General features: G+C 34.3%; 1 protein-coding gene across 2 annotated transcripts in view; it reads right to left on the bottom strand.

Moving 5' to 3' along the window:
• The window catches only part of PCDH15 (protocadherin related 15), a 791,076-nt gene that overhangs the window by 250,293 nt on the left and 514,461 nt on the right, over nucleotides 1–26,322 (bottom strand). For both annotated transcript variants that reach the window (XM_037066919.1, XM_037066920.1), the window contains exons 14-15: nucleotides 24,186–24,379; nucleotides 10,061–10,193 (exon numbers count right to left, since the gene is read on the bottom strand). In XM_037066919.1, coding sequence (XP_036922814.1) covers nucleotides 10,061–10,193; nucleotides 24,186–24,379 — 327 coding nt within the window. The remainder of the gene's footprint in view (nucleotides 1–10,060; nucleotides 10,194–24,185; nucleotides 24,380–26,322) is intronic.

The raw sequence follows: 26,322 nt of genomic DNA, 5'->3' as shown, positions 1-26,322 counted from the left end.
TATTATTCATACAACCCCCCAATGGTTATCCATAAAATTTCATTAACGATAAAGGTCTCAAAGTCAATGGTATTGTTTCATGACTATATTCCCCCCAAGCCAAAATGTTTCAGTTTTGGCAATGCTAAAAGCTTGGCTGGGCAATTCTGCATTACTCTATTCCCCCTACCCCCACATATTAGTTCAGAAAAGCATAGCAATAAATCACTTGTAAAAGCATACTATTCTTGGAGCAGCAAAACATATCTGAAGAAAATGCTAAAATAAATCTTTCTGAAATGTGGCCTTCCACTTCAAATACTAGCAGTTTTTAAAAAATAAATTATACTTAAATTTTGTTGGAATATCTTGGGGTATATATTAAATTTCAGCACTTGAATATGTTTTCTTTGAGAGAACTCTCTATCCATCCATTCCCTTTTACCTCATGTTAAAGCTACATGACCCCAACTCCTCATTTCAGATGTAATCAAGAACAAGGAGGTTTTTATCATCTCTATGTCCTAATTAGAGAGGCTGTATGATGCTAGAGTCCACACAGAGCTAGTCAACAGAAAGAAGGACAAAATGCCAGGGAACGATGACACTCTTTGAAACCTTAATTCTAGCGTTTCTTAAATTCAGACCCACTCTACCTTCAGTAGATCTTTATTGATTACATGGTAAATTCCAGGCATTGTTCTTGTTCCTGAAGCTATAATAGTGAATAAAACAAAGTGCCTTTCACTATAAACATAATATAATATTTGGCATCGTGATAAATAAGATAACACAAAGTAAATTTTAAACGTGCATGTAGGGCAAAAGCAAACAAGGTAAAGTGAATATGTATTGTGAGACTGGTTTTTTGTTGTCTAAATACATAAGGTGGTGAGGTGAAACCATTTTTCTAAGAGGAAAGCACGGAGAAACTTATAGGAAGGGAAGATGTAAGTCACGTGAATGTCTAAGAAAGGAGTGTTGCGGGCAGTGGAAACAGCAAGTGACAGAATTCCAAGGCGGGAGCTGCTCAGTGTGTGAAGAGTTTCCCATGGAGCTGGAATGGGACACTGAGAGGATGGGAAGTGGGGGATGAGGTCAGGTAGGCATCAGACATTTGCTTTTATTCTGAGTGTTTGGTGAAGCCACTGGAAGATTTTTAGAAAGAAGTGATTTTAGTTGATTTTTACCTATCTGTCTATTGTGTGAATACTAGACCATGGAAGGGTGAGAGTAAAGTCCCATAGAATTCTATTGCAATAACAGAGGTACACATTGGTGGTGGCTGGCATCAGGATAAAAGTACTGTGAGTGGTGAGAAAATGTAGAATTCTGGATATATTTTGAAATCAAACAGATTTGTCGATTGGTTCAAAATAAGAGGAGGCGATGAAGAAAGAGAACGATCAGAGATGAGTTGAAGAGTTCAGCCTGAGAATCTGGAAAAATGAGGTCATAGTTTACTGTCTACATGAAAATGAAAGAGGAGCAGTTGTTTCTCTAGGGAGTAGGGGAAGTAAATACCAGGTGTTGAGTATGGGACACATTCATTTTGAGATGTTATGATAATACTATGATTTCCCTCCCAACCCTCCCTTCAAGGAACAAAGAAATCATTCCCTTGTATGTTGGAAATGTTGACTGCTGAGAGCTTTCAGTTCTCAGTCTTATTCAGAGGATGCCTACCTCCACTAATTCAGACTGTTTCCTGAGACAGTGTGAATCTGACTCATTGATTAAATGTATATAAAGGGCCTCCTTCTACCAACCTTCCAACTCTAAAAGGCTATATCAGCCCTACTGGTTTCCAGGGGGTCAACTAAAGCCTTTGTGGGATTGCATTGAAGATCAGCTTCTCCCTAAACCTCATCCTGTTTCTTTCTCTCGTTTTCACAGAAGTTGATTCCATAAGCACTCCCTAATAAACATCCTGCAACTGAAGTTTTATCTCAAAGTCTGCTTCATTGGAAACTTAATCTAAGACAGATGATTGCTTAATGTCCCAAAGTAAATGTTGACATTACACTTTGAGATGGGTCTAGAGTTTTAGGGCAGTGAGCTAAACTGGAGGTGTGCATTAAAAATTGTGAGCATATAACAAATTTAAGAAATATATATTTTAATTTTAAAGAGAGAGGAGAGAACAGAGAGGGGGCAGAGAGAAACATCGATTGCTTGTCTCCCATACACGCCCCCAATGGGAATCAAACCCACAACCTATGTATGTGCCCTGATAAGGAATCAAACCTGCAGCCTTTTGGTGTATAGAACGGCGCTCCAACCAGCTGAGCCTCACCAGCCAGGGCCGCATATAGCAATTGAACCCATTAAACCAAATGAAATAATCTCAGAAGTGAATGTAAATAGGAAAAGAAAATCAGAACCTTCAGATGTAGGACATTGTTAACTTTTAAAAGACAGAAAAGCCAGATAAGATGGAGAGAAAAAACCCCCAGGAGACTGGTGCTCTGGAAGCCAACAAACTAAGTTTTTAAATAATGAAGGACTTATCAATTTTTATCACATCTTACTGAGGATAGACTAAGATGAGGAATGGATTTGGATATGGAACAGGCATCGGGACCACAAAAAGAGCCATAGCAATGGACTGATGTGATCAAAACCCCACTTACAATGAGGCCAACAGACAAGAGGAGGGAAAATCACCAAAACTTTCTTTGGGAAAGTACAGATAACGTATTTGAGTATTTTCCACAATGAAGGGAAGCATAGAAATGGGTAAGTAGCTAGAGTGGTTTGTGGAATCAAGAGCATTTTTTTGTTGTCATTGCTTTCCATTTTAATTGGGAGATATCACAGAAGAGTTTCATGCCAATTGAAATGAGCACATAGAGTAAGAAATCTTATGATGCAGAAAGACAAAATGGTGAGCTGCAGCAACGTGCCTGAGCAGGGCAGAGTGGACAGGATCCAGGACTGGTACAATGGACCCACACCTGAAAGGTGCCGTGTTTCCGTTTTACTCTGGGTCCTGCAAACTGCGTAGCAGTCCTGAGTAGTAGTATTGAAAGTGTGGTCCATAGCGCAGTGTCATTTTGCAAAGTGATTGTCACCAATCATTACAACGTAAGAAACCTAGTCTAAATTTCTATAGAGTAAAATTTAGAGTAGTCCGAAAAATTTTCAAGTAATGTAAGAGAGATTTTATATCTGTTGAATCTAATAGTAAAATATAAACTTGTATTCTTTGTGTTTTGTGTTTAATTTTCTCAGTAATTCATTTAAATGCATTCTTACTGGGCTCAAGAAGCATTGATCTGGTAGGCAGATAGAGGGAATGGTTTAGATAAGAACGAGCATTGTGAAAATTCAATCTAAGGATTGAAAACAAAACATGAATACAGGTGTGGAGGTTGGTACTCATGTTGACAGAAGGCTCTAAACATCTTCATCCAAGTGTTTGATAACAATGTGGTGATGGAGAGGTGCCACAATAAAGCTTTGTTCCTTGCCAAAGAATCTGTGCTTCCAGGATGAATGCAAACCCTAAATCATTATCTGTGTCCACTGGTCCAGCCAGCCACAGTGTCTCTGCTTTATGTTTTGTAAGATCAGAAAAGGCTATTTTATTTTATTAATTTGTCTTTAGGTTCTTAATTATTTTCAAAAGAACTTAAGAATATGGCATCCTACCATGTTTTCTAAGCTACCAGTACTCTCTGAGTGAAAAATAACATTATCTTCACTATTTCCTTGTGTTTGACTTCTTCTTCAAAGTGTAAATCAGAGGCAGAAGTGAAGTCTAACTTTATTAAAATATGCATTTGAGTTATAGCCTACAGCTGTTCTGGGGCAAATTTTTACATATTCGTTATCATTTTTATTCCCTTCTTAAGGAAGAAAGAGTCAAGGAAAAGATAATTTAGGAGGTAACTCTTTTAAATGTATCATACCGAGGGTTCTCCTTTTCCTAATTTCCCTGACACTTTTCTGTCTTTATTCCTAGGAGCATGTTGCAGTCTATGGAAGATTTACCTGGGGTACATTATTCTTTGGGAAGAGGAAGGCACACATATGAATAGATGATACATAAAACATATGTTTTCCTCGGTTTGGACAGCTTTATATTTCTACAGGTGAGAAATCATCCCTAGATAATGTGCATCCCTCAGAGTCAAGGGCACCAAAATTTTTTTGAAACTTAGACATAACAGAACATCTGTTTTAAAGAAGAAAATTTCACACTACAAGTTTCATTTTTCAACAAGCAGATACTTGTGTTGTAAAATGTTTTCCTTCCTCTCTGTGTCTCTCTTTCTCTCTCTCAGATTATTTGTTTATCTACCTGTCCTTCATACCAAGTAACCATTATAATGTTCAATGTACATCAACTTTCTAATATATACTCATAGTAATATTATTCTTCTGATATGATATAATGCAAATGATGAAAGAACCACCTAAAACACAATGCAAGAAAAGATTAGAAAATGCAATTTCCACTTCATGAACTGAAAATGAAGAGGGAAATAAATGACTTTCATTTCTCATACATCAAAATCAGAATAACCTACTAAATAAAGTAAGTCACATATTATGAAATTAAAGGGGAAACTGTCATTTTTTGTACAATCTGTGCTGTTAGTCTTTGCAGCAACACATTTAAGAACCAGGATGCTCAAAGAAAAGCTTCTGTAGTAGCAGAAGGGCAAGTAACATACCCAAAGTGATGCCCATAATGTAAATGGCACTGCAAATTCTATGGTATGAGGCCTATGTCTGTGTGTACCTGCAACTCCTGCTAACTCTTCAAGAATCACAAAATCCTATTATCATCTTCAAGGGAAAATATGTTCTATTTTGCAGGAAATACTCAAAGAAGAAAACAAGGAAGGAAGGAGAGGAAAAAAAGAAAGGAAGAAAGGAAGGAAGGACGGAAGGAAGGAAGGGAGAGAGGGAGGGAAGGAGGGAAAGAAAGAAAAGAAAAAAGAGAAAAGAAAATTTTAAAATCTTTGAAAGATTTCAGAGAAACAAATGAACACATAAGATGGGTCCTGTTAATGCAAAGGGGCAAGCTATGGGACAGCAGTTCATTAAAGTTGTTTTGGAAATGGATCAATTCTGTAGTGAGATCAAGGAAGCAGGACATTTTCTTCAGGACTAAAATTAATAATTCATAGAGGCATGCAGTTTAAGTTATATGGCTTTTGAAACTATTAAGCAATGAAAAGAACGGATTAAGACAAAAAGAAAATGCCTGCTGCAAGCTGACTAGAGCAGTCTCATACTCATGCTCCAGTGGTTTCATTAGTAATAGTCACAATCTTTCCTCAAGTAACTAGAGATGGCCACATCCCACTTTTTGGTCTGTTTCTCAGCATTTTCTCATTACCTCGCTCTGCTTTATTAACAGCAAGGAGAAGCCAGGGAAGCAAAACAGACTCAAACTGCTGGAACCAGTAGTTTGAAGCAGTGGCTACATCAAGTCTTCCCAGTGTCAATGGACATTTTCTGTATAATGTTTTCTTCACTTTGTAAAGAATCAAGAGGCAACCACAGGAAAATAAAATCTATGCCAATCGAGAAAATCTTTAGAAAGAAAAGAATGATTAGCTTTGTGTGCAGATCTACTTGCTATGGAAGGAATTGTTCCCAAGCTTGAGCAAAGCTCAGGGGACTAAGCAAACCTCAGTCTCTAAGAAAGGCAGAATAGAATAATGGTGAGCCCATAGACTCAATAGGAATTCCCACTCTGCAGCAGGGTTCTATCTGACAGTGGAAAAGTTACTTCACTGCTTGGCTAAGAGTATAAAAGAAGAGGAAGTTTCAACCACTTACAGTAGCATCCAATTAAAATTAGTGTTAATGCTATTATTATTCATATTTATTGTTTAACTACGTACTTCTTGGGCTTCCAAAGTACCACTTTGTTCTCTAATTTGCAAGGGATCATTACTAAGAAGAGTTAGTAAAAATTAAAAACTGGGTGAATATATTATTTAAAATGTATCCAGTCTTGCAAATTCTTTGATATTCTACTTTTCTACTCATTCCAAATGTCCAGTACTTCTTGCTCACTTTTAAAACTCCCAATCTCACTATGAGTAAACAGAAAAATGAGAATGGTAATGTTCCTCCTGGAAACTAGAAATAAAAATAACGGCCATAAATTAAGCCCCCTCTTCTGTAGTCACTGAGCTAGTAGCTGACATGCTATCTTATTTAACCTCTGTTTCCCTACCCCAATTACAAATTTCCTTCCTGTTTGCCCAAGTCTTAAAATTCTGCTTTCTGGTACATACAAAAGAATAAGTTAGTCTCCATTATTTTATTTAATAAAGAACTTATTAATAAGTATAGTGACTCAAATATTTTTATATACACGTTATGTTGATAACTAATGTTGTTATTGTTTGTAGCTGGCAAATGTAAGACTCATCTCTTACAACAAAGTATTTTGACACAGCTTTAATAAATGATCCCTTAATTCAATTTAACATACCAAACTAATGCTAGGTCTTAGGGCTATGAAGATATGTTTTATAACTTTTATGTTTTAGAAATGACTTTATACCTTATTTAAACATAATGAATAATATTTTGTGGTTTTTTGTTTGTTTGTTTTTAAATGACACTTTATACTGCAGGGGTCAGCAAATTATTTTTTGTATAAAATCAGTACATATTTAGACTATTCGTGGTAGCTAAATATTATTGTTTATTTCTTTTTTGTTACCTTATTTCATTTAATTTGTTTATATTTTGCTAACAAACCTTTAAAAATGTAAAAACTATTCTTAGTTTACCAACAATATGAACAGTCTATGAGCTATATAGTTTGTTAACATCTGTGTGCTATCCTTTCCTCATCGTTTTCTTTTTAAAAAATATCCACACTGACATTATTTCAAGTAGCTTATTATTTCCACTGCTACTCATTTTCAGGAATGAGTGCATATTTCAATAAAATAGAGCAGTGGTAGCAAAAATAGAGCCTGATAATAGAGACATTTTTAAATCAAGGAACATTTGCCATAAACTACTTCCCCCCTAATCCCAATCCTTGAACCCGAAAGGAACAAGGAGAGTCACACTCGACTCCCATTTGTGTTTTTGCTTCCATTTTGCAAAGCCTGGTTGAATTTTCCTTTGGGACGATCTCACCAGCAATAACTGAATAGATCATTAGTTTCAATAGCTGTTCATAACTAAGATTTGTTCTTCATAGTTGGGCATAAGTTACTGTAGGTAATGATATTTCAACTACTTAAAGCAGTGTGAAAATTGAAGTATTTCATATGGAATAAACCATGTTAAAAACAATGTCAAGGTCTTGAGAATAATGCCCATCTTTAGAGTGATGAAGGTAGATCTCAAATTCAGGGGGCAGGGCAAAGATGGTGAAAGCTTTTGGGATTGAATCATTTTAATGATTTCAGTATTTGGGAAATTGGCTACATTCCACTGATCAGCTGGTACAAGTTTAACAAGAGGCTCTGGAGTAGGAGATACTGATTTGTTGTGTTTGTCCATTACTGTGACATAAACATACCTTCCATGGCCAATTTCAAGCAGATAATGAGATGTAATTGAACATGGAGTTGGGGAGAGATCCATGCAACAGGCTCTCACGATCTCAGGGCACAGTCTCGCTTCAGCACCCCATTCTAACAGGCTGCCCTGGCATGTCAGAGTGATATAGAAAAGTTCTGGAAAAAAAATCCAGTCCTAACCATAATCAGCATAAGGAGTTTGGGGAAAAAAAAGAATTCTGGGTACCATTTTCCTCTATTGAACAGCATCAATACAGGCAAAAGAGCTTAATACACTGAGAAAGATCACAGCCTCCTAAACAACTTGTACATAAAATACGAAGATAATAATTAAAGGGGAAGGAAGGGGAAAGGGAGAAATGAGGACTGTTGTCTGGGAAGAAACCATTTTGATCTCAGTCAGAACTGATTATTTTGAAGTCAGTCTGCTTTCCCTTAAAAATGTTCCCCACAAATTCTGTCTTTCTAAATTGAGCAGTGAGTCAGCAGTAGGTAGTGTTGTATTGTGTGTGAAAATGTGGAGGATGCAACTAGGAAGATCGATAATGCATTCTGTTATTAATAGTCTCTGGGCTAATGATTTGATGGGGACTTTTTGAGTTTTAGGTCACTGTTTTAAATTCAATCTCAGATGATCCTGAGCAAAAGTGGATGGCTGGTGGCCTGTAGAAAATGCCTTGATGGTGCCACCCAGGTTCTTGCTAATAGAGACTGCCACTGCATTTGGCACCCTTTCTTTTGCTTCGGCAAGAAGCGTGAAGGGTGAATAGAAATGTAATTTCAACCATTTTCTCAGCTTTTGTACTAGAGAAATTTGAGGTGTGAAAAAGGTCAACTCCTTTCATCTTTAACTCTCAAGTAGAATTATTCCCCTACAATATCATTCCAAAATCTTTCTGGGATGTTTTAAATGAAACCTGAGCCATCTCACCAATAAAATTATATCTTACATTATAGAAAGTTAAATTACATATAGGCACATTCTTGAGGAATATTTAAATGTAAAACATCGAATATTTCTTGGCCTAATTTTAACAAATTTAATGTTTATTTTTCTTTACTTCTTGTTTAAATAAGTAAGTTCCCATGCATGTAAATAAAAAACTTCATTAAATGCACTCATCTTAATATTTGGTATTTCATATTTTTTCATTTTAATGATTAAACTAGCTGTTTTCCCCTTCCTAAAGAAACTGTAGTGCTTTTTCTTTTAAAAAATTGTCCATAAAAACCCATGTAAATTTCCTTATTACTAATAAGTATATTTTTATATAATTTTGATTCTAGTGTCTTTTAATAGTAAATGAACAACAAAAGCAAACCGTTTCCAGTTATCTAGGAAAAAAGACAAAGTAGACACTAGAACAGAGACACAAAGAAGTATCTGCTAATGCCAACCACATTTTTACCAGCCTCAAATAATAAGTGGAATATAATGCATTGAGCCTTATTTTGGAAATGATGAGAATTCATTCAACTATTCATAGACCTCATTTACTTTTTATGGGCTTCATTTTCCATATGTGGATCATGTGGTTGCTGTGTTTCATTATTTTTATATCCTTTCCAATACAAACATTCCATGGAATATTCATTTTTATATCACCAGGTTTTAAGTGAAAGTGTGTCAGTATTCGAATGGGATTTGAGCAAGATGTAGCTATTCATTGTTTGATCACCTCATTTGATGCTAAACGTTGATACCAGGATTTCCCTAAATCAACTTTCAAGGTCAGAGTACTGAATTCTCATGTCAGCAACTCCTGTCATTCGTGTGTAACATCAGAGGAAGATAAATTCTCTGTCTTCTGAACACCCATAGGTAAAGCAATATGTCATGTTATGGCCCTTATGATTTTTACAGCAAATGACAGTTACCAAAATTGTATGTAGTCCAACTTGAACCTGTCAATTCAGTTGAAGACACAGCCTTCTCTGGCCAAATGTGCTTTATTCAGGAATATATAAGTAGTGAAAACCAAGCTATCTTCCTGCAAGTAATCTAAAACATATGCACATGAATCTGAAGCTGCAAGTGAAAATATCAGTTAAACCTACTCCCTTCATTTAAATGACTAAACTGAGGCATAGCAATCACAAAATTTGCTCATGGCCATAGAATGAAGTTGTCCGCCTCGGAATTAGAATGCCTACCATCAATCTGTGTACCTAAAGTTATTTTCTCCATATAACACTGTGGAAAAAATAAATCCTGCTAGGGTAAAGGAAACCAAGACAGAAAATAATAGTCAGCTGCAGACTCTTTGGATGCAAAGTACAAAATATTCAAGTGCATGTTTCCACTCCCTTCATTTTCTCTTGTAATGATTGCAGCTAATCCCTGCCAGCTCACATTAGTTCTTCAATTGTGGCAATCAATAGAATAGATTAGCCATGAAAACCCTCCATCCATATCACACTTGCTTTCCTTTCCAGATGGAATTTTCATTCACTGGAGTACAAGCAGACGTGAGAAGATTTCCCCCAATGCACAAACATAAGCCCATTAGGCTTCAAGGTTGCCACTATAAAATTTTACACATACACACACACACTAAAGACCATACCTGTAAATTTAATAAAACAGCGCCAACCCTCATGGCTTCGCTGACTTCAAGGTTGTACATCAGCTGTGGGAAGCGGGGAGGGCTTTGGTTGTTTGGAGGAAGCACCTCGATGTACACAGTGCAGATGGAGTGCCTGCAGACAAAGAGAAGGCAGCAAGATGGGTAAAAATCTAAATCACATTCAATGACAGATGCCATCATGTATTCTGTTATCAGGTTTACAGGAGAGAAAATTTTGAATTGTTATAGAATATAATAATACTATAATTCAGAATAAAAAGACAGAAAAATAAAAGCTACCCCCCAAATAAAGATTTTATGAAATTATCTTAATAAGAGGCAAAGAAATGCCTCAGATATTAATTTTCCCTACTTACATTAATAGTGTGAACTAGTTTTTCAAATGAAGTTAATAAACGAACTTGACCTTTAACTTTATGTTGCAATGCCTCTTTAACAGTAAAAGAAAAATTCTGTAAATATCAGCTAATATGAGCTGAGCTTGGGACTCCCTCCTGTTAAACCAGCAGGGGAAGTATTGACTAAAATAACACAGAAAACAAAATATGGACTGTGTTTTATTAGTTTGTTGCTGACATCAAATGCTTAATGTAAATTCATGCTGAGTCAGGACCATACAGTAACCACTGGGAAAAGTAGTTACAAATATAATGTTTTAAAATCTTTAATGAGTATAAGATGATGAACTAAAAATTATATTTAATTAAAACCCTCCAATGGTAAGGAATTTTTGGAAAAAATAGGAAGATAATCTATTATTATAAGAACAAAATATTTAAATTGACATAATCAAGTCTTTTTGCAATACTGAAATTTCTTTACAGAACAAAAGCTAAAGAAGGAAGATGTTGGAGATTTGTACAAAAGAAACATCAGCTGAAATATACGACCTGGCAATTCACAAAATTAGTCTTTTATCTTGAAGAACACCATTACTGCCCAAGTTGTATGCTTTAAACTTATTTTAACAAAATAATGACTTTTTATTCAAATTACATTTATTATTATTTCTATTTTGGGGGTTAGAATTTTCTTAAAGTAGCTCAAGGCTCTTTTTTATTAAATTATTCAATTAAAAGACATAGTCATCAAAAATATTTTTATGAGATTGCTATAATAAAATCACATTTTAAGTTAACATCTAAAAGATAGTTTAATCAGTTAAAATATATTTATCAATCCTTGCTACTGATTTTATCACTTTATTTTTAAAATTTGCCAATAAAATTAATCAAATTATAATTTATTTTATTTTAAAAATATTTTTAACAACTGATTTACCATCTAAGGTTAGCATAAGAATTAAATAAGAGTACATATTTGTGCTTGTGTGTATGTATGTGTGTGTTCACATATTCATGCACATGCATGTAAAACATATTTATCAGTTATTTTGATGATTTTTCAAAACAAGCTTTCAAACTCTATTCTATGGAAATGGATAAATAAGTTTATACTTACCTTGGTTATCATGTCCTTTATAATATTTTAGATAAACTAATTGTATCCTTTTACTTTTTTGTCTAAATATTTATAGGCATAGTATACACTTGCCCCTCCCAAAGCAGAATGTGGCTGGTCATAGGGTTTGGTCATATTGAATGAAAATCTTTTGGTGTGAGAAATTCAAGGAGTTCATCATCACTAAGCCCTTATTATATGAAATGTTAAAGGGACTTATCTAAGAAAAAGAAGATTAAAAAATATGAACAATGAAAGGACGGCAAACTCACAGTTATTAACAACCACATCTAAAACAAAAGCAAACTAAGAGGACAGCTAGAGCAGGAGCAGAAACATAGAAATGGAGATCAGATGGAGGGTTAGCAACAGGGGAGTGGGAGGAGGAGAAGGGAGAGAAGGTACAGAGAACAAGTAGCATAGACGGTAGGTAGAAAATAGACAGGGGGGAGGGCAAGAATAGTATGGGAAATATAGAATCTAAAGAACTTGTGACACATGGACATGAATGAAAGGGGGGAATCGTGGGGGAGGGGTGTGCAGGGTGGAGGGGAGTGAGGGGGGAATGGGACAACTGTAATGGTATAATCAGTAAAATACATTAAAAAAATCTTCATTTTCCGTAGATACCCAAGGCTCTACCCACACACACTCAGTTTTGAAAACCACTGCATTAGCTGCTCTTGGCAAGTAAAAAATTACAGCTTCAACTGCTTTTTAAGTTAGTAGCCTAAGGGATTTCTCTACAAGTTGACCAAAATCTCTCCTCGTTAATCCTGTAGGTAAAAGATTCCCTCATTCAGTAACATTTTTTAAAAACCCAGAACACAAGTGTACTCCAAATTCAAAGCTTACTTTCAAAAAGTTAGATCCAGAGACACTGAAATAAAGAACAGACTGACAATAACCAGAAGGCGGTATAACGGAGGAAAAACGGGAAGGGTCATCAAGGTATGTGTATAAAGGACTCATGGACAAAGCCAAAGGTGAGTAGGATTGAGGGTGGGAGGTGGGGGTGGGTGGGGTGGGTGATAGGGGATGGGGGAAGAGAAAGACCACCGTACTTAAAAAAACCAATAAAAATATAAAATAAAATCTACCCTTTTCAACATATAAAAAAAAGTTAGATTCTTCCTGCTTCTGATTTTCTTTACAGCTTCAGCTTACTGGCCTGGAATACTTAAAATAAATCTTTAATAGGCCCTGGCTAGTATGGCTCAGTTGATTGGAGAGATGTCTCCTAAACTGACATGTCTCGGGTTTAATTCCAGGTCAGGGCACCACCTAGGTTGTAGGTTTGGTACCGGTTGGGGAGCATACAGGAAGCAATAGATTTCTGTTTCTCTCTTACATAGATATTTCTCTCCCTAGCACTCTCCCTCCCTTCCATTATCTCTAAAATCAATAAACATATCCTCAAATGAGAACAAAATATTAATAACAAAAACAAACAAATAATATCTAACAGAATATGAGTTCCTTCCCACTTGTGTGAAGTATCTTTAATACTAAAGTTACTATACTTTGTGCATTGTCTAATTCTCTCCTTCTACTCTTCTCACATTAATAGGTTATATCAAACTAAAAAATTTTTTCACTCAAAGGAAAACATCACCAAAATGAAGACAAACCACTGAATTGGAGAACATATTCACTAATGCATCTGATAAGGGATTAATATAAAAAATTTATAATGAACTTATAAAATTCAACACCAGAAAAACAACCAATACAACTAAAAATAGGCAAAGGACCTGAATAGACACTTCTCCAAAGAGGATGTAAAGATGGCCAATAGACATATAAAAAGATGTTCAAAGTCACTAATTATCAGAGAAATGCAAATTAAAATCACAATGATATACCATCTCACACCTGACAGAATGGCTATCATCAATAAATCAACGAACATGTGCTGGTGAGGATGTGGAGAAAGGGGAACCCTTTTGCACTGTTGGGAATACAGACTGGTGCTGCCACTGTGCAAAGCAGTATGGAGATACTTCAAAAAATTAAAATCACTGCTTTTTGACCCAGTGATCCCACTTTTGGGAATATAGCTGAAGGAACCCAAAACACTACTTTGAAAGAACATAAGCACTCCTATGTTCATTGCAGTATTATTTATAATTGCCAATATAACCAAAGACACTGAAATATAAAACAGGCTGACAGAGACCAGAGAAAAGGGGGGGGGAATTTCAGGGGAAAAGGGGAGGGTTTCACAGGGACAAGTATAAAGGACACATGGACAACAAAATGGGAGGGAGGTGGGGAGCACAGGTCGGGCTGGGATGGGAGTAAAAGACAGAAAACTGTACTTGAACAATCATTAAATAAACAACAACAACAAACAATACATGCAAAAAAGATGACAAGAATGAAAATTTTTTAGGAAAAATGAAAGAGGCTAGAGAGTAACTTGAGGCCTTACAAAGACAGATATACAGAACTTCAGTAAAGTAACTACATAGTTCAATATAAAATCTGGTGTTCTTGTATTTGTGTTTTGTAACTCTTTTTATTTCCTATATGAATTTTAAATTAAGTGTAAAACTAATGATTGAAAAAAAGATATGGAAGTAGCCCAAACATCCATTAGTAGATGAGTAGATAAAGTAACTGTGGAATATTTACAAAATAGAAGACTCCTCAGCCATAAAAAGAATATTTTACCTTTTGTAACTGTATAGAAGGACCTGGAGAACATTATGCTAAATAAAATAAGCCAGTTATAGAAAGACAAATACCATATGATCTCACTCATCTGTGGAATCTAATGAACAAACTGAACTAACAAGCAAAATAGAGACAGACTCATAGAGAGCAGGATGGCAGCTAAGGGGCGGGATTTCGTTAGGTGGTGGAGAGATTGAGCAAAAAGGAAAAAGAACTCATGGGCATGGACAATAGTGTGGTGATTGTGAGAGGGAGCAGGGTATAAGGGGACTAAAGGGTAAGGGAAAATACAATTAAATTCAACAAAAAAATAAAGGGCTAAATGCTTTACGTTGACGTACTCTCACTCGGATGAGGCATGTGTTTGCCCCAGAGGAGAAACTTAAAAATACAAAGTTAAAAGGACCCTGGACCCCAAAGCAGAAGACAGAGAATTGCTGTGGTCCAGTGGGGCTATTGTGTTCATCTCCTTTGCTTCCACTCCTCCTTTCCACAATAATTCAAATGCTAAAAGAACTAATTATCCCTTGGACTGGGATCACAGAGAAAGATCATAGTTCAAGGTCTTGCATTTTTCATCTTCAGAATTCTAGGACTTCCTTGCAATGTGTTCAGATAAACACTGACCTATTTGAGGGTTACTGTTTTCTTAACTGCTATCTCCTTTTTATCCCTCATGTCAGTATAGTGTCAGAGCTGGCTTTCCTAGAACACAATACCAATAGTATTAACAATAAAATGGTATCCATAATGCTGTAATGAACAGTATTAACTCAACAATGTCAGTTAAGTACATAATAAAACAGGACTGTCACTAGATAAATAATATTTTATATGAATATTTTATATTTACATTTTGTAGTTAGCATAAATGCATAAAATTGAGCATCTGTGTAACACAAATGTTATTTTTATAATGTAGCCAATATAGTACAGATAAATATCTATTTTTGAAAATGAAAATTATAAACATTTTCTCTTTTTCATTTGGTAATGAAGGTCAAAGTAGAACAAGAGGGGTGATATATTTTCTTGGATAATTTTATGATTTTTTGAAAGACCTTAGAGACTCACTATTTGAACCCTCTTATTTTACAAAAAATAATTAGAAAATCAGAAAAATTAAGTGACTAAATCAAGGTAATAAAGGTAATTAGCAACAGCGGTAACCCAAAGGGCCAGGCTTCTGAATTCAAAATTGACTTGTCCTTTCTTCCCACATTCCACAAGAACAGATTTGGGGAGCACAGTGGAGAATTTTTACTTATCTGGCGTGTGTTTCTGCGTGTCAGGTTAAAACATCCTCATTTTGTAATGATGGGTTTTATTTTGCAGGGATTCAGGGTGTTTCAAGTCTTAGGTTCAAGCTAGTTATTTATATCATGAATGAAACTTCATCCATAGCACTTTTTTCTAAGACCAAATAGAATATTAATAAAGAAGCAGTCAGGAAGACAGATTTAAGATGTTAAACTCTGCAAATGGCATAATTTAAAATGATAAATAAGTAATTTTTTGATTTGACAATAAGATTCAGCAGTAATGAGATATATTTAGTGGATTATACAATCTACATTGTAATTTTCTATTTTACATGTCAACACATCGTAGAAGGTATTTAGTTTTAACGCTGCATTTCTATCTTGTTGCTAAAATGAAGGTTATAAGTGTTTATATTTTCTCTACTAGACTTAAAACAGAAAAATTTTCTTATATTTAATTGTACTTTGTTTCCCAGAAATATTGGGCTAAAAAAGCTATATTTTAAGTTCAATGTTCACAGGTTCTATATTACTATTTTGAAAGTACATAGCAGAATCTGTAGGAAGCAAAGATGTCAGATTTAAAATAAATATGGGACATTTGACAAACTTCTCAGGAGTAGTTAAAGGGACAGTGTTTTAAGATGCAAGATGTACTTAGGTGTAAAAACCATAGAGTATTATAGACCGGAGGAAACACAGGTGCAAATTTATAGAGCAATAAATGAGAAAACTATAAGATTTATAATGATTGATAAAAAAGGATATAAGTAAGGCACAGAAAGATGGGCAAGGGACAGATCATTTAGGGGCTCATGCACAACACTTACTGATTTAGACTTCATCTTGACATCAACAGAGATTGGTTCATAGATTTAAAGCAGGTTAATGATATGTTCAGATGTGCCAAATAATATATAGTTTGCACAACACACCATGCTTTGTCATGTCTTTGTGTCTTTGCTTTCATTGTTGCCTCTGCTTAGCTATACCATTATCATCCCTTTCCAAGTTACCCTGTGCTTGTAATATCTACTATTGCATGTCCAGGTTTACCTGTGCCTTCATATGAATGCTACAAGGGCAGAGATCTCATCTTGTATTTCTGGTGCCTCCCAAAGGGGCTGGGGATTGCAGAAACTCAGTAAATTTTTTGTTAAAATAAATACCACCTCCATTTGTGTTGTTAAACATATCATGTGAAGTTATCTTAAAGAATATATATTCACAATGGAAAACCATTTTTGTTTGCAAATGGATAGTATAATCTTTGTTAATTAGATATAGCCTTAGAGTCCATGAAAAAAAATGGAACTCAAAGTATGCCATGCTATGCAACAATCATTTTCTAATAGTTTTATTATAAGATATTGGGGATGGAATGGCAGAGACTGTCTTGTATTCTCTATGTCTTCATAAACACCAAATAATATTACTTTATTCACGCTAAGATGAAATACATTTGTGTAATTTAATTCAAGTACATGAGTATAAGGAGACCTACATATACCAGTAAATACTATATCCTAATATTTAATTATTTTTTATATTTTGTTTTTTTATTTGTCCTCTTATGTTTATAAAAGACATAAATAAAAAGCCCAAAATAAAATGAAACAAAAACTATACCCTAATGATCCTTACTCTCTTAATAATTAGCTAGTTCACTCAATCAGAATAACCAAAATATGAATTCATATCAACATTATGTTGGGAGTCAATGTGTTTTTAAATTTATGAGTGGAGATCACCAATCCTAAAATTATAAGATAAATGATTGCATTTTTATATTATTAGTTAATTAGGTTTACATGCCATTGTTGTTGTTTGGATCAATATGTAAATGATCCCCGATCCATACTTTTATGTTCCTAATTTTCCAAAAGCATCTTCCCTTCATATGGAAATACTAAAAGCAAATCCTCTCTCTTCAGTTTACATAAGGATTAATTCAGTTCAATATGAAGGATCAATTGTCCTCTGGAAAAGAGCCAATGCCATTATTCATAGGAAAGTTGACATTATCCCAGCAGGTGGAATGGAGGTATTTTTTTTGTAGGAACCACTTGATGTTGATCAAACATTGTTAACTGAATTTTTAGTGCCCAAATCATTGTCTATAAAGAAAACAATGAAGCTATGTCCAACTAAATGTCCAGTGGCATCTAAAAGACCTATATATTCAGATTCTAAAGATGGCACTTTATTTCCTGAAGTGTAATATAATTTTTTTGCAACTAAAAACCTATTAAAGTTGACTGTGAAAAATAGCTGTTTAAACTGTGTGTTCATTTACATATATTTTTTTCAATTGACTATAATTTAATTGACCCACACGGTTCATACCAGGTTGGTCCAGGGTCAACTCCATGGTTGGGGGTCCATGTATGAAGGGAGCAGACTGTAGTTATATGCAGATTTTCAGCTGTGTTGGAGGTCAGTGCCTCTACTCCCCACACTGTTCAAGAGTCAACTGTTTTGTATCAATTAACATAGGCAATAGCTAATCTAAGCAAATCAGCAATATGACTTGCAAATAGAAACTAGGTAAAAGTGGATTATTAAATCTCATCCATTAAGTTATAAGGTGGTTAAAACCACATTAATCATAAAATATAAGCACATGTAGATTAGACCAGATCAATTTATCCAAGTACTGTCTTCAATGAAATAAATTGCAGAATAAATTAATGACTACTAAAGAGCTTCAAGAAAAGTTTAAATGATGAAACAACGATGACTTAATTCTTATAATTAGCATTATTAATTTTGCTAGTAAGCCATATTGTATTTTTCTCAAGAATAATGATTATACAAGATTATGGATGTGGAACAGAGTGGAGGAAACGGTTTTAGATTCCAACTAATCCATGTTTGCTGAGTAGGCGTGAGGGTGAGAAAAGGGGCACTTAGGTAATCCAATTATTCTCTTTCAGACTCAAAGTGTTGGTGTACAAAAATAGATACAGTTATGCAAGAGTCAGAATATTGTTAAGATGAGAAGTTTTGTATATAAAATAGCTGCATGGCTGCTAGCGCTAGTGTGTGGTAATTAAATAGAATCCATCATGTTTAATTCCTCTTCAGAATAGCTCAGCATGAATGAAGCTATTATTTAAAATGCATTCAAACTTTGACTCCTATTTTAGATTCTGTAATTACTCACTACATATAAGCATTCCATATGTTTCTTCACAAGGAACAGCCCTTAACTGTTTCCCTACCTTCAGGCATATACACATCCATTTGTTACTTGGATGTATGAACTACAGCTATGTCCAACTCAATGTGTTCAAAATTGAACTCATCTCCTTCACCCAAGCAATGTTCACCACTTAACATCACCACCACCCAGTCATCTAGAAAAAACTTGGGAGATTTTTTTGACAATTCCATTTCTTCATTCTTCTCAACATGCCCAGGTCAAGCCGTCAGCAACATTTTCCCTGGACTCCTGTAGTGGTGTTCTAATTTCTCCCACTAAAATTCTGTCTCCCTGAAATCTACCTGCTATAGGGACAATAGAGTGATTTTTCCTGAAGGTAAAATAATTTCACATGACTATCTAATTTAAAGTTCTTCCAAGGGTTTCTTCCATTGACTGCTAAGTCCAAGGTTCTTAACAAAGCAAATTAAAAATTTCAAGATATGACCTGTAACTCTCTTCCTTCCCCCTCGTCCCCCACTTTCATCAAAGTTTAGGTGCTAGTTACACTGACTGACTGGTAGTTATCCATAAGCACCAAGGTATCTCAGGCCTCTAAGGCTAGTAATTAATGTCACATACCCTGGTTACCTGGATGACCTCTACTCATCCTCCTGAACTAATCTTGCTTAGGAGGCCTTCTAAGTTCCCCTTACTATGACAAGTGTCCTGATGAATGCCCCAGAAAACCAAAAATTTGTCTCAATCTAAAATTGATTATACTAAACTGAATTTAATTATTTCATATTTCTATACTTTACTGTATTTTTTGACCTGCAAATAATGTTACTATGTTTACCTTTTTACTCCCATAATGTAACATAGTAAAGGACAGTTACATAACAAAGCACTGATATGTATATATCTGTGATATATATATCACTGATATATATATATATGTATATGTATATATATATATATACATATATTGGACTGACTAGAATATCTTAACACTCACAGGCACCTTTGTTTGTTTTTACTTTTAGAAATAAAATTAGACAGAATTAGTGTATACTATAAGGGAAGGAAGAACAAGTTCAAATCCGCCTCTGTATTTTGGAAACCAAAAAAGATATTTGAATTTTGTATTACACAGTCCCTTACTCCAATTCATTTACTTAAAAACAAAACAAAACAAAACAAAATGCCATTTGTTAAGAACCTAGGAAAACAAAACAAAACAAGAACTTGTTTATTAGGAATTTAGGGAATTCCAGGAATTGTTTTGGCTTCTGGACACAGGAGAAAACCAAACCACAGTGATTCTTGTCCTTGTTAACTGGAACTCTAGTAGGGAAGGGGCAAGGCAAACAATAAACTCCATACTCTAAATGAAAACACATATAGCATATTGCATGGTAATAAGTGCAGTAGATAGAAAGAATGCTAGGAAATGCCAGGAACGGGATATAAAAATATTGGGAGGCTGTTGCATTGTAAATAATTGTCAGAAAAGTCTTTGTAGAGACAGAAGTAATTGGGTAAAAGCTGAGGAAAGGAGGCCATGGAGGAATCTGAGGAAGTAGCTGGTGTCATCTGAGAGGAGATGAAAGTTGAGTTTAAAGGTCTGAAGGTAGCTGCAGGCCTCAAGGACAGAGAGGAGACCAGTGAGCTGACTGGAGTCGACTAAGAAAAGCAGAACTGAGTGGAAAACCAGGTAAGCAGGAAGGGGTGACTAGAGGGAGTGTCCCAGGCCTGGTGATAGATGGCAAATTGTGCTGGGCCCCATGGGACCTTTTAATGATTCTGACTTTTACTTCAAAGTGAATGTGAAATCACTGAAATTTTTGAGCAAAGGAGATTATATTGTTACAAGTATCACACAGGCCACTGAAGGAGTCTCAGGAAAAAGTTTAATTGGACTTCTTATTAGAGGAAGTTTTCAACACTCTGAACTAGAGAGAATAGTAGTTTAGATTAGGATGTTAATGAAAACAGTGGGGACTGTTGTTTTCTGAGTATGTTTTCAAGGGCAAGCTTAGAGTTGTTGCTCAAGATTTGTTTGGAGTTTGAAAGAAAAACAGGCAACCTTGCTGGTGTGGCTCTGTTGCTTGGAGCATCAGCCTGTAAACCAAAAGACTGTGGGTTCAATTCTAGGCTGGGGCACATGCCTGGGTTGTGGGTTGGGTACCCAGTCAGAGTGTGTATAAGAGGCTACCGATAGATGTTTCTCTCTCACATAGATATTTCTCTCCTCTCTCCCTCTCCCTTTCTCATGGTTTTGAATTCAATTAGTAAAGCATAGTTGTCTCTTATAATTCATTTAATCTCTTCCATTTACTCCCTCTTAGAATTTATTATGTGAACTTGTGCTTTTTTTTCTTTATAAAATTAGATTAGCTGGTGTTTTACTACATTTATGTTTTCATTTTTGTTGTTTTTTTCCAGAAAAGCAAATTTAGATTTACATATCATTTTTAGAGATTTTACAGTTCATTCATATTTGCTGTTACACTTGTTAATTCTTTTATTGCTTTCTGTTTTTTGTTGGTTTCTGAGGTATCATCATAAGCATATAAAATCTTTCTCAGCAAGAAAAACACGCCCTACTTTTGCTAAACAAAATAACAAACATAACCCAGAAGTTTATTTCGAAGTTAAAATGTCACAGCCTAGTGGAACTGATGCTAAAAATGTAAAGTAGATTTATTTAGAAACTACTGTATTTGCTATGTATAATGCACAATTTTTTTGCCCAAATTTTTGAGAGAAAAATAAGGATGCATATTCTACATGGGTATAATGATTACATATGTAGGTATAATGTTCCCATGTATGATGTGCACAAAAATGTGGGTGTGCATTACACATGGCAAAATGCGTAATAATCAATAATCAATCATCTTACCGTCAGCTCAAGAAGAAAAGTCATTCTATCTGTATAGAGGATATTTATTTTACTTGAATAAACCACCACTCTTATGTTTAAGTCAATAAAATAAGGTAGATAAATAAAACTCTTAACATTATAAAATATATGTTTAAAAAAGAATTTAATATAATGAAGAAGTGTAGGAGGCATTCCCACTCAAGTTAAAAACATGAAAAGCATTCTTATTGGAAGAACTACCAAGCAAAATTCAAAGAAATAAATGGACAGAAGAATATAAAATTATCACTATTTATAAAATACATTCAAGGATAATATAGGGGAATTAACTGAAAAATATAAAACCATAAGAGAATTAAAAAAGAAAGTAGGTTAAAAATTAACATAAGGAGAGTAATAGCTTGTCTGTGTATATATACTTATATATACATACATGTATATATATATGTACATACATAAATAGACATATATTTAGTCAACAAAATACAATAAGGAAAAGGGCTCTATTTACAGTAACAAGATACAGAAACAGACCAACAAAAAAGTATAGGACTTATATGAAGAAAATGTTTAAAAAATGAAAAACTAGAGAAGGACATAAAATAAAGCATACAACTAAAAAGAAGAAAGTTCTTAGATAAAAAGATTCAACATCCAAAATACACAACTTAACCCTAAGTAATAAATTTTTAAATTTGGAATTTTTAGGAAGAAAATATTTTTTAAAAACTATTGAAAGACATAAAATAAAGCATACAAATAAAGAGAAGAAAGTTCTTGGATATAAAGGTTCAACATAAAAAATATACAACTTAACCTAAGCAATTAATTTATAAATTTGATATGTTCTTAATAAAAATATAGTTTAAAAATGGAACTAACTTGTTTAAACTCAAAGAAAAGAATTAACAGAGAGAGTAACAAGGACACTTTTTTTTAAAAGGAAAAACAGGATTTAGATATGGTAGCATCACCATATTATAAAACATAGTTTAAAATGTGAGCAACTAAAATTGTGTGATAATTACTCATGAAAAATAGGCAAGGTAATGGAATGGAAAGTCTAGAATCAAATTTATATACAAAAGAAGATGCATAATATAGTAAATGTAACACAAAATTACTGAGAAAAAAATAACTATCTAATATATAGGGTAGAGCAAAAGCAGGTGTACAGTTCTTTGTGTGGAAAATAATATAACAATAAATGATAGTACAAAAATAAACTATTTTGCATACTCACAACTGTAAATCTACTTTTGTTCCCCCATATTGAGTGGGTAAATGGTATAATTTCCTGAAAAGATCTTGCTGCATCAATGCCTCTTTGTGTACAGCAGAGACAAAGATTTAAACATACAGTACAAATTAAAAAATAACTAGAAGAAAACCTAGAATAATTGAAACTTGGACTGAACATATCAATAGAAAAATGGGCAATGATTATGACCACCTTAAACATAAGAATTGAACTCACTCATAATCAAATGGATAAAAAAAGTACTAATTTTTACCTATCAGATGGGCAAACAATCCAAATGTTTGATGTTACACACATCTAGGGAGACTGGGTAGAATTAACCATTCTCAGCTTGGCAGTTGGAATTGAAACTTGTTTCAAGCCCAGTAGAATACAATTTGGCATTTATCTCTAAAACCTACCATTGCATATATTCTTTGGTCCCTATCTGGGAATTTACTCCATTGATATACTTGCACACATTGAAAATGATGCATGTTCAATGTCATTCCTATACAGTCAGTAAAAAAAAAGACTGAAATTTAAAAGTTATCAACAGTGAATTTTTTAAACATTATTATATACATATAAGGAAACATTACATAGCTGTGACAAAACTTTGAGGAAACTATCCATTATTCATATGGAAATATATCATCAGGATTTATTGTGAGGGGGAGAAACCCAGCAAGGTGCAGGAGTGTATAGACATTCATTCATATTTTCTTTAAATACATATTAAATATCTGGAAATAAAAAGCCATTAATAAAAGGAATATATCAGATGGGGGACTAGATAAATGCAATAGTAACAGTGAGAACTTTTTTGCTTTTTACCCTCTTAGCCGCTCTATCTATCTAGCTATCTAAGTAAATATACAAATTGAGAATATATATGCATATATTCTATAGCTAAATGATAAATTCTAATAAATTCTATAGATAGAATATATACATGCACATATGCATCTATATTTGTATATATGTGTGCATATGTATATATTTGTATACTTATATATAATGTATACGTTTGAATAATTACCCAGACACTGACAGGTGGCTTTAAAACCCTGAGACATTCCATGTCTGACCTCTCTCATCAACCTTGCTTTTCAACAGTAAATTAAATACATGCCTCTGATATTTCCAAGATTCCACCCTGCCTACCCACCGCCAAACAGAGTCATGCATGCTTCATATCTGTGAAATTATAGTTAATTATTTTGTGGTTTAATCCTGTCTTTACTATCCTTTTCCCACAATTGAACCAAGTAAGAACATGCAGTTCCTGAGAATCCGGTCTCTCTGATTTTGTGATCTAATTTAGATGTTTATAGGATAAAAGAATGCTTGCTGTGCTCCTTAAATTTAATTTTGGGGCTAAATGGGAGTGATGAAAAGACTGCTTTGGTCCTAGTATAAATTACCTTCTCTCTACAGGAGGAGCATTATCCGATGCTTGGACCGTGAGCGCGTATGTATGGCCGACTATCAATTCCACCCCCGGAGCGATGGTGACAAGCCCTGTTTCTTTATCGATGATGAAGTCTCCCTTCGCCCCAACCAGAATTTCGTATGAGATCTCTCCATTTGAACCTTCGTCTGCGTCGAATGCAGTGAGCTGGAATTGAAAATCACAACATAAATCCTCTGGGACTCAACTTTTCACTATTGTGTCATTTTTTTCCCCCTCCAACAAAAGCAGCTTGCTTTCAAAGACAAAAAAAAAAAAAAAAAGTAAAGAAAGTTTTCTTGGCGTATACTCTTGTTTTCTTGAATTGTGGCTACTGGATTCTGTTATGATGCAGAAGCAATCACAGAAGGAAGGGTTTCTGTTTTCTTTCCTTGTGAGAATGATTTTTAAAAAAGTGTTTGGGTCTTGAGGGCAATCTTTATTTTAATTTAATAAAGGAAAAAAGAGGAAAGCTGTAAGTAAATCTAATATCCTTATAGAAAAATGAATTTTTCTCTATTTTCCTCCTGTTCTTGACACATAAACACACACTACTACAGACTGAAGGCCTGAAGAAAATGAAATAGATGAAGTTTGCCTTTATTACTTCCATTCTTCCCTTTGTTCTAATTTTTTTCTATTCTTTATGATTTCCCTTCTGTCTCCCACAGATTCTCTTGATCTCTTGTCTTTTTTATTTATATGGGCTTTAGCAAAGACTCTCATAATCTGTTCATACTGACTTATAAAGGACTAACAAGGCCTAGAAGAGCAATTTGCAACTTTTTTTTCATCTCATGGCACATATAAACTAATTACTAAATTATGTAACACACCAAAAACATATTTAATTTTTTGCCTACCTGACAAATATAAGCATGGCTTTTATTCATTTACACAGGATGGCTATTGTGTTGGCTGATGTCATTTTTTAATTTGACAATCTAAGGGAAAAGAGGTCAGTGCTCTGAGTAAATAGTCAGGTATTACATGTTTTTAAAATTCTTGTGGTACATCAGTTGGAAGTCACTGGCCTAGAGTATTATCTCTCAAAATCAAACAAATACATCTTTAATTGTAGAATATTTAATTAGATAATTAGAATATCAAGTCCAAGAAACACTTTTTTGAGGAAAGGGATCCAGTTCAGGATACCTGAAATAATATGACATAAGCACCTGCAAAGCAAATTGCACGTATTTATAATCAATTTAGGGCAAATGGTATTTATCAAAGGCCACATTTGGTTAATTATTTGTATCAACACTGTGGCCATTATTAATTCCACACAGCAAAATTAAGGTAACAATTTAATATGTTGAATAAGGCTCCTTGACTCTCCTGATAAACATACATTTACTTAAGAAGAAAAAATAAATTCTAGGGGAAAATCTTATAATACTCATTTTAGAAGCATTCGCAGAACTTTCTCTTTTCATCATACCAAAAGTGATAAATAAAGAAAAGAAAGATGGCTTCAGCTTACACATAAGAAAAACACAGTTACAAATGTTCTACTGGATAAAGAAAACACTCATGGTTGTAATAAGTAGACCTATAGGAAAATGATCTTATGTACTGACATTTTCTTATATGGTCTCATCCCTGAATTTCACTCCTATAAAATTGTAGTCCTTTATTGTTAACAGTCTCCTTGGGGGTGCAGAGGCTACAGGATGCCCTGCTGTACCTTTGCAGATAAAATGTAAATGTGCACATTTACCTTGAGACTTGAATTCAATTTCAGGGACCCAGTGTTAACTAATGGCTCATTCAAATGTTTACATTTAATATCCTGATGAAGTGTACACAAGGTGTTTCACACTACCTCATCATGCTTACGGGCATATACTTTGCATATTCTATTTCTACTTTTAGCAACCACTGCATTTAGAGTGATAATGTGCATAGAAATAGCAAAAAAAAATTGGAAGGGAAAAAAAGGATATTTGAGAGACTGGCATTAATTCGGCTAAATCTAAGATTAGGTGTCTGGAGGTAGATAGATGTGGGTGCCAGAGGAAAGGCATTTCATGGAATGAATCTGGGGCTTATGTGAAAATGACAGACATAGTCCTAAAGGCAAAGGAGAAGGAAACTATTTTCAGAAA

This window comes from Sturnira hondurensis, unplaced genomic scaffold (genome assembly GCF_014824575.4).
Source record: "Sturnira hondurensis isolate 20B ecotype Veracruz unplaced genomic scaffold, ASM1482457v3 Scaffold0016684, whole genome shotgun sequence".
NCBI lineage: Eukaryota > Metazoa > Chordata > Mammalia > Chiroptera > Phyllostomidae > Sturnira > Sturnira hondurensis.
Note: the sequence above shows the minus strand (reverse complement) of the source record. Positions and strands in the feature narration are given on the sequence as shown.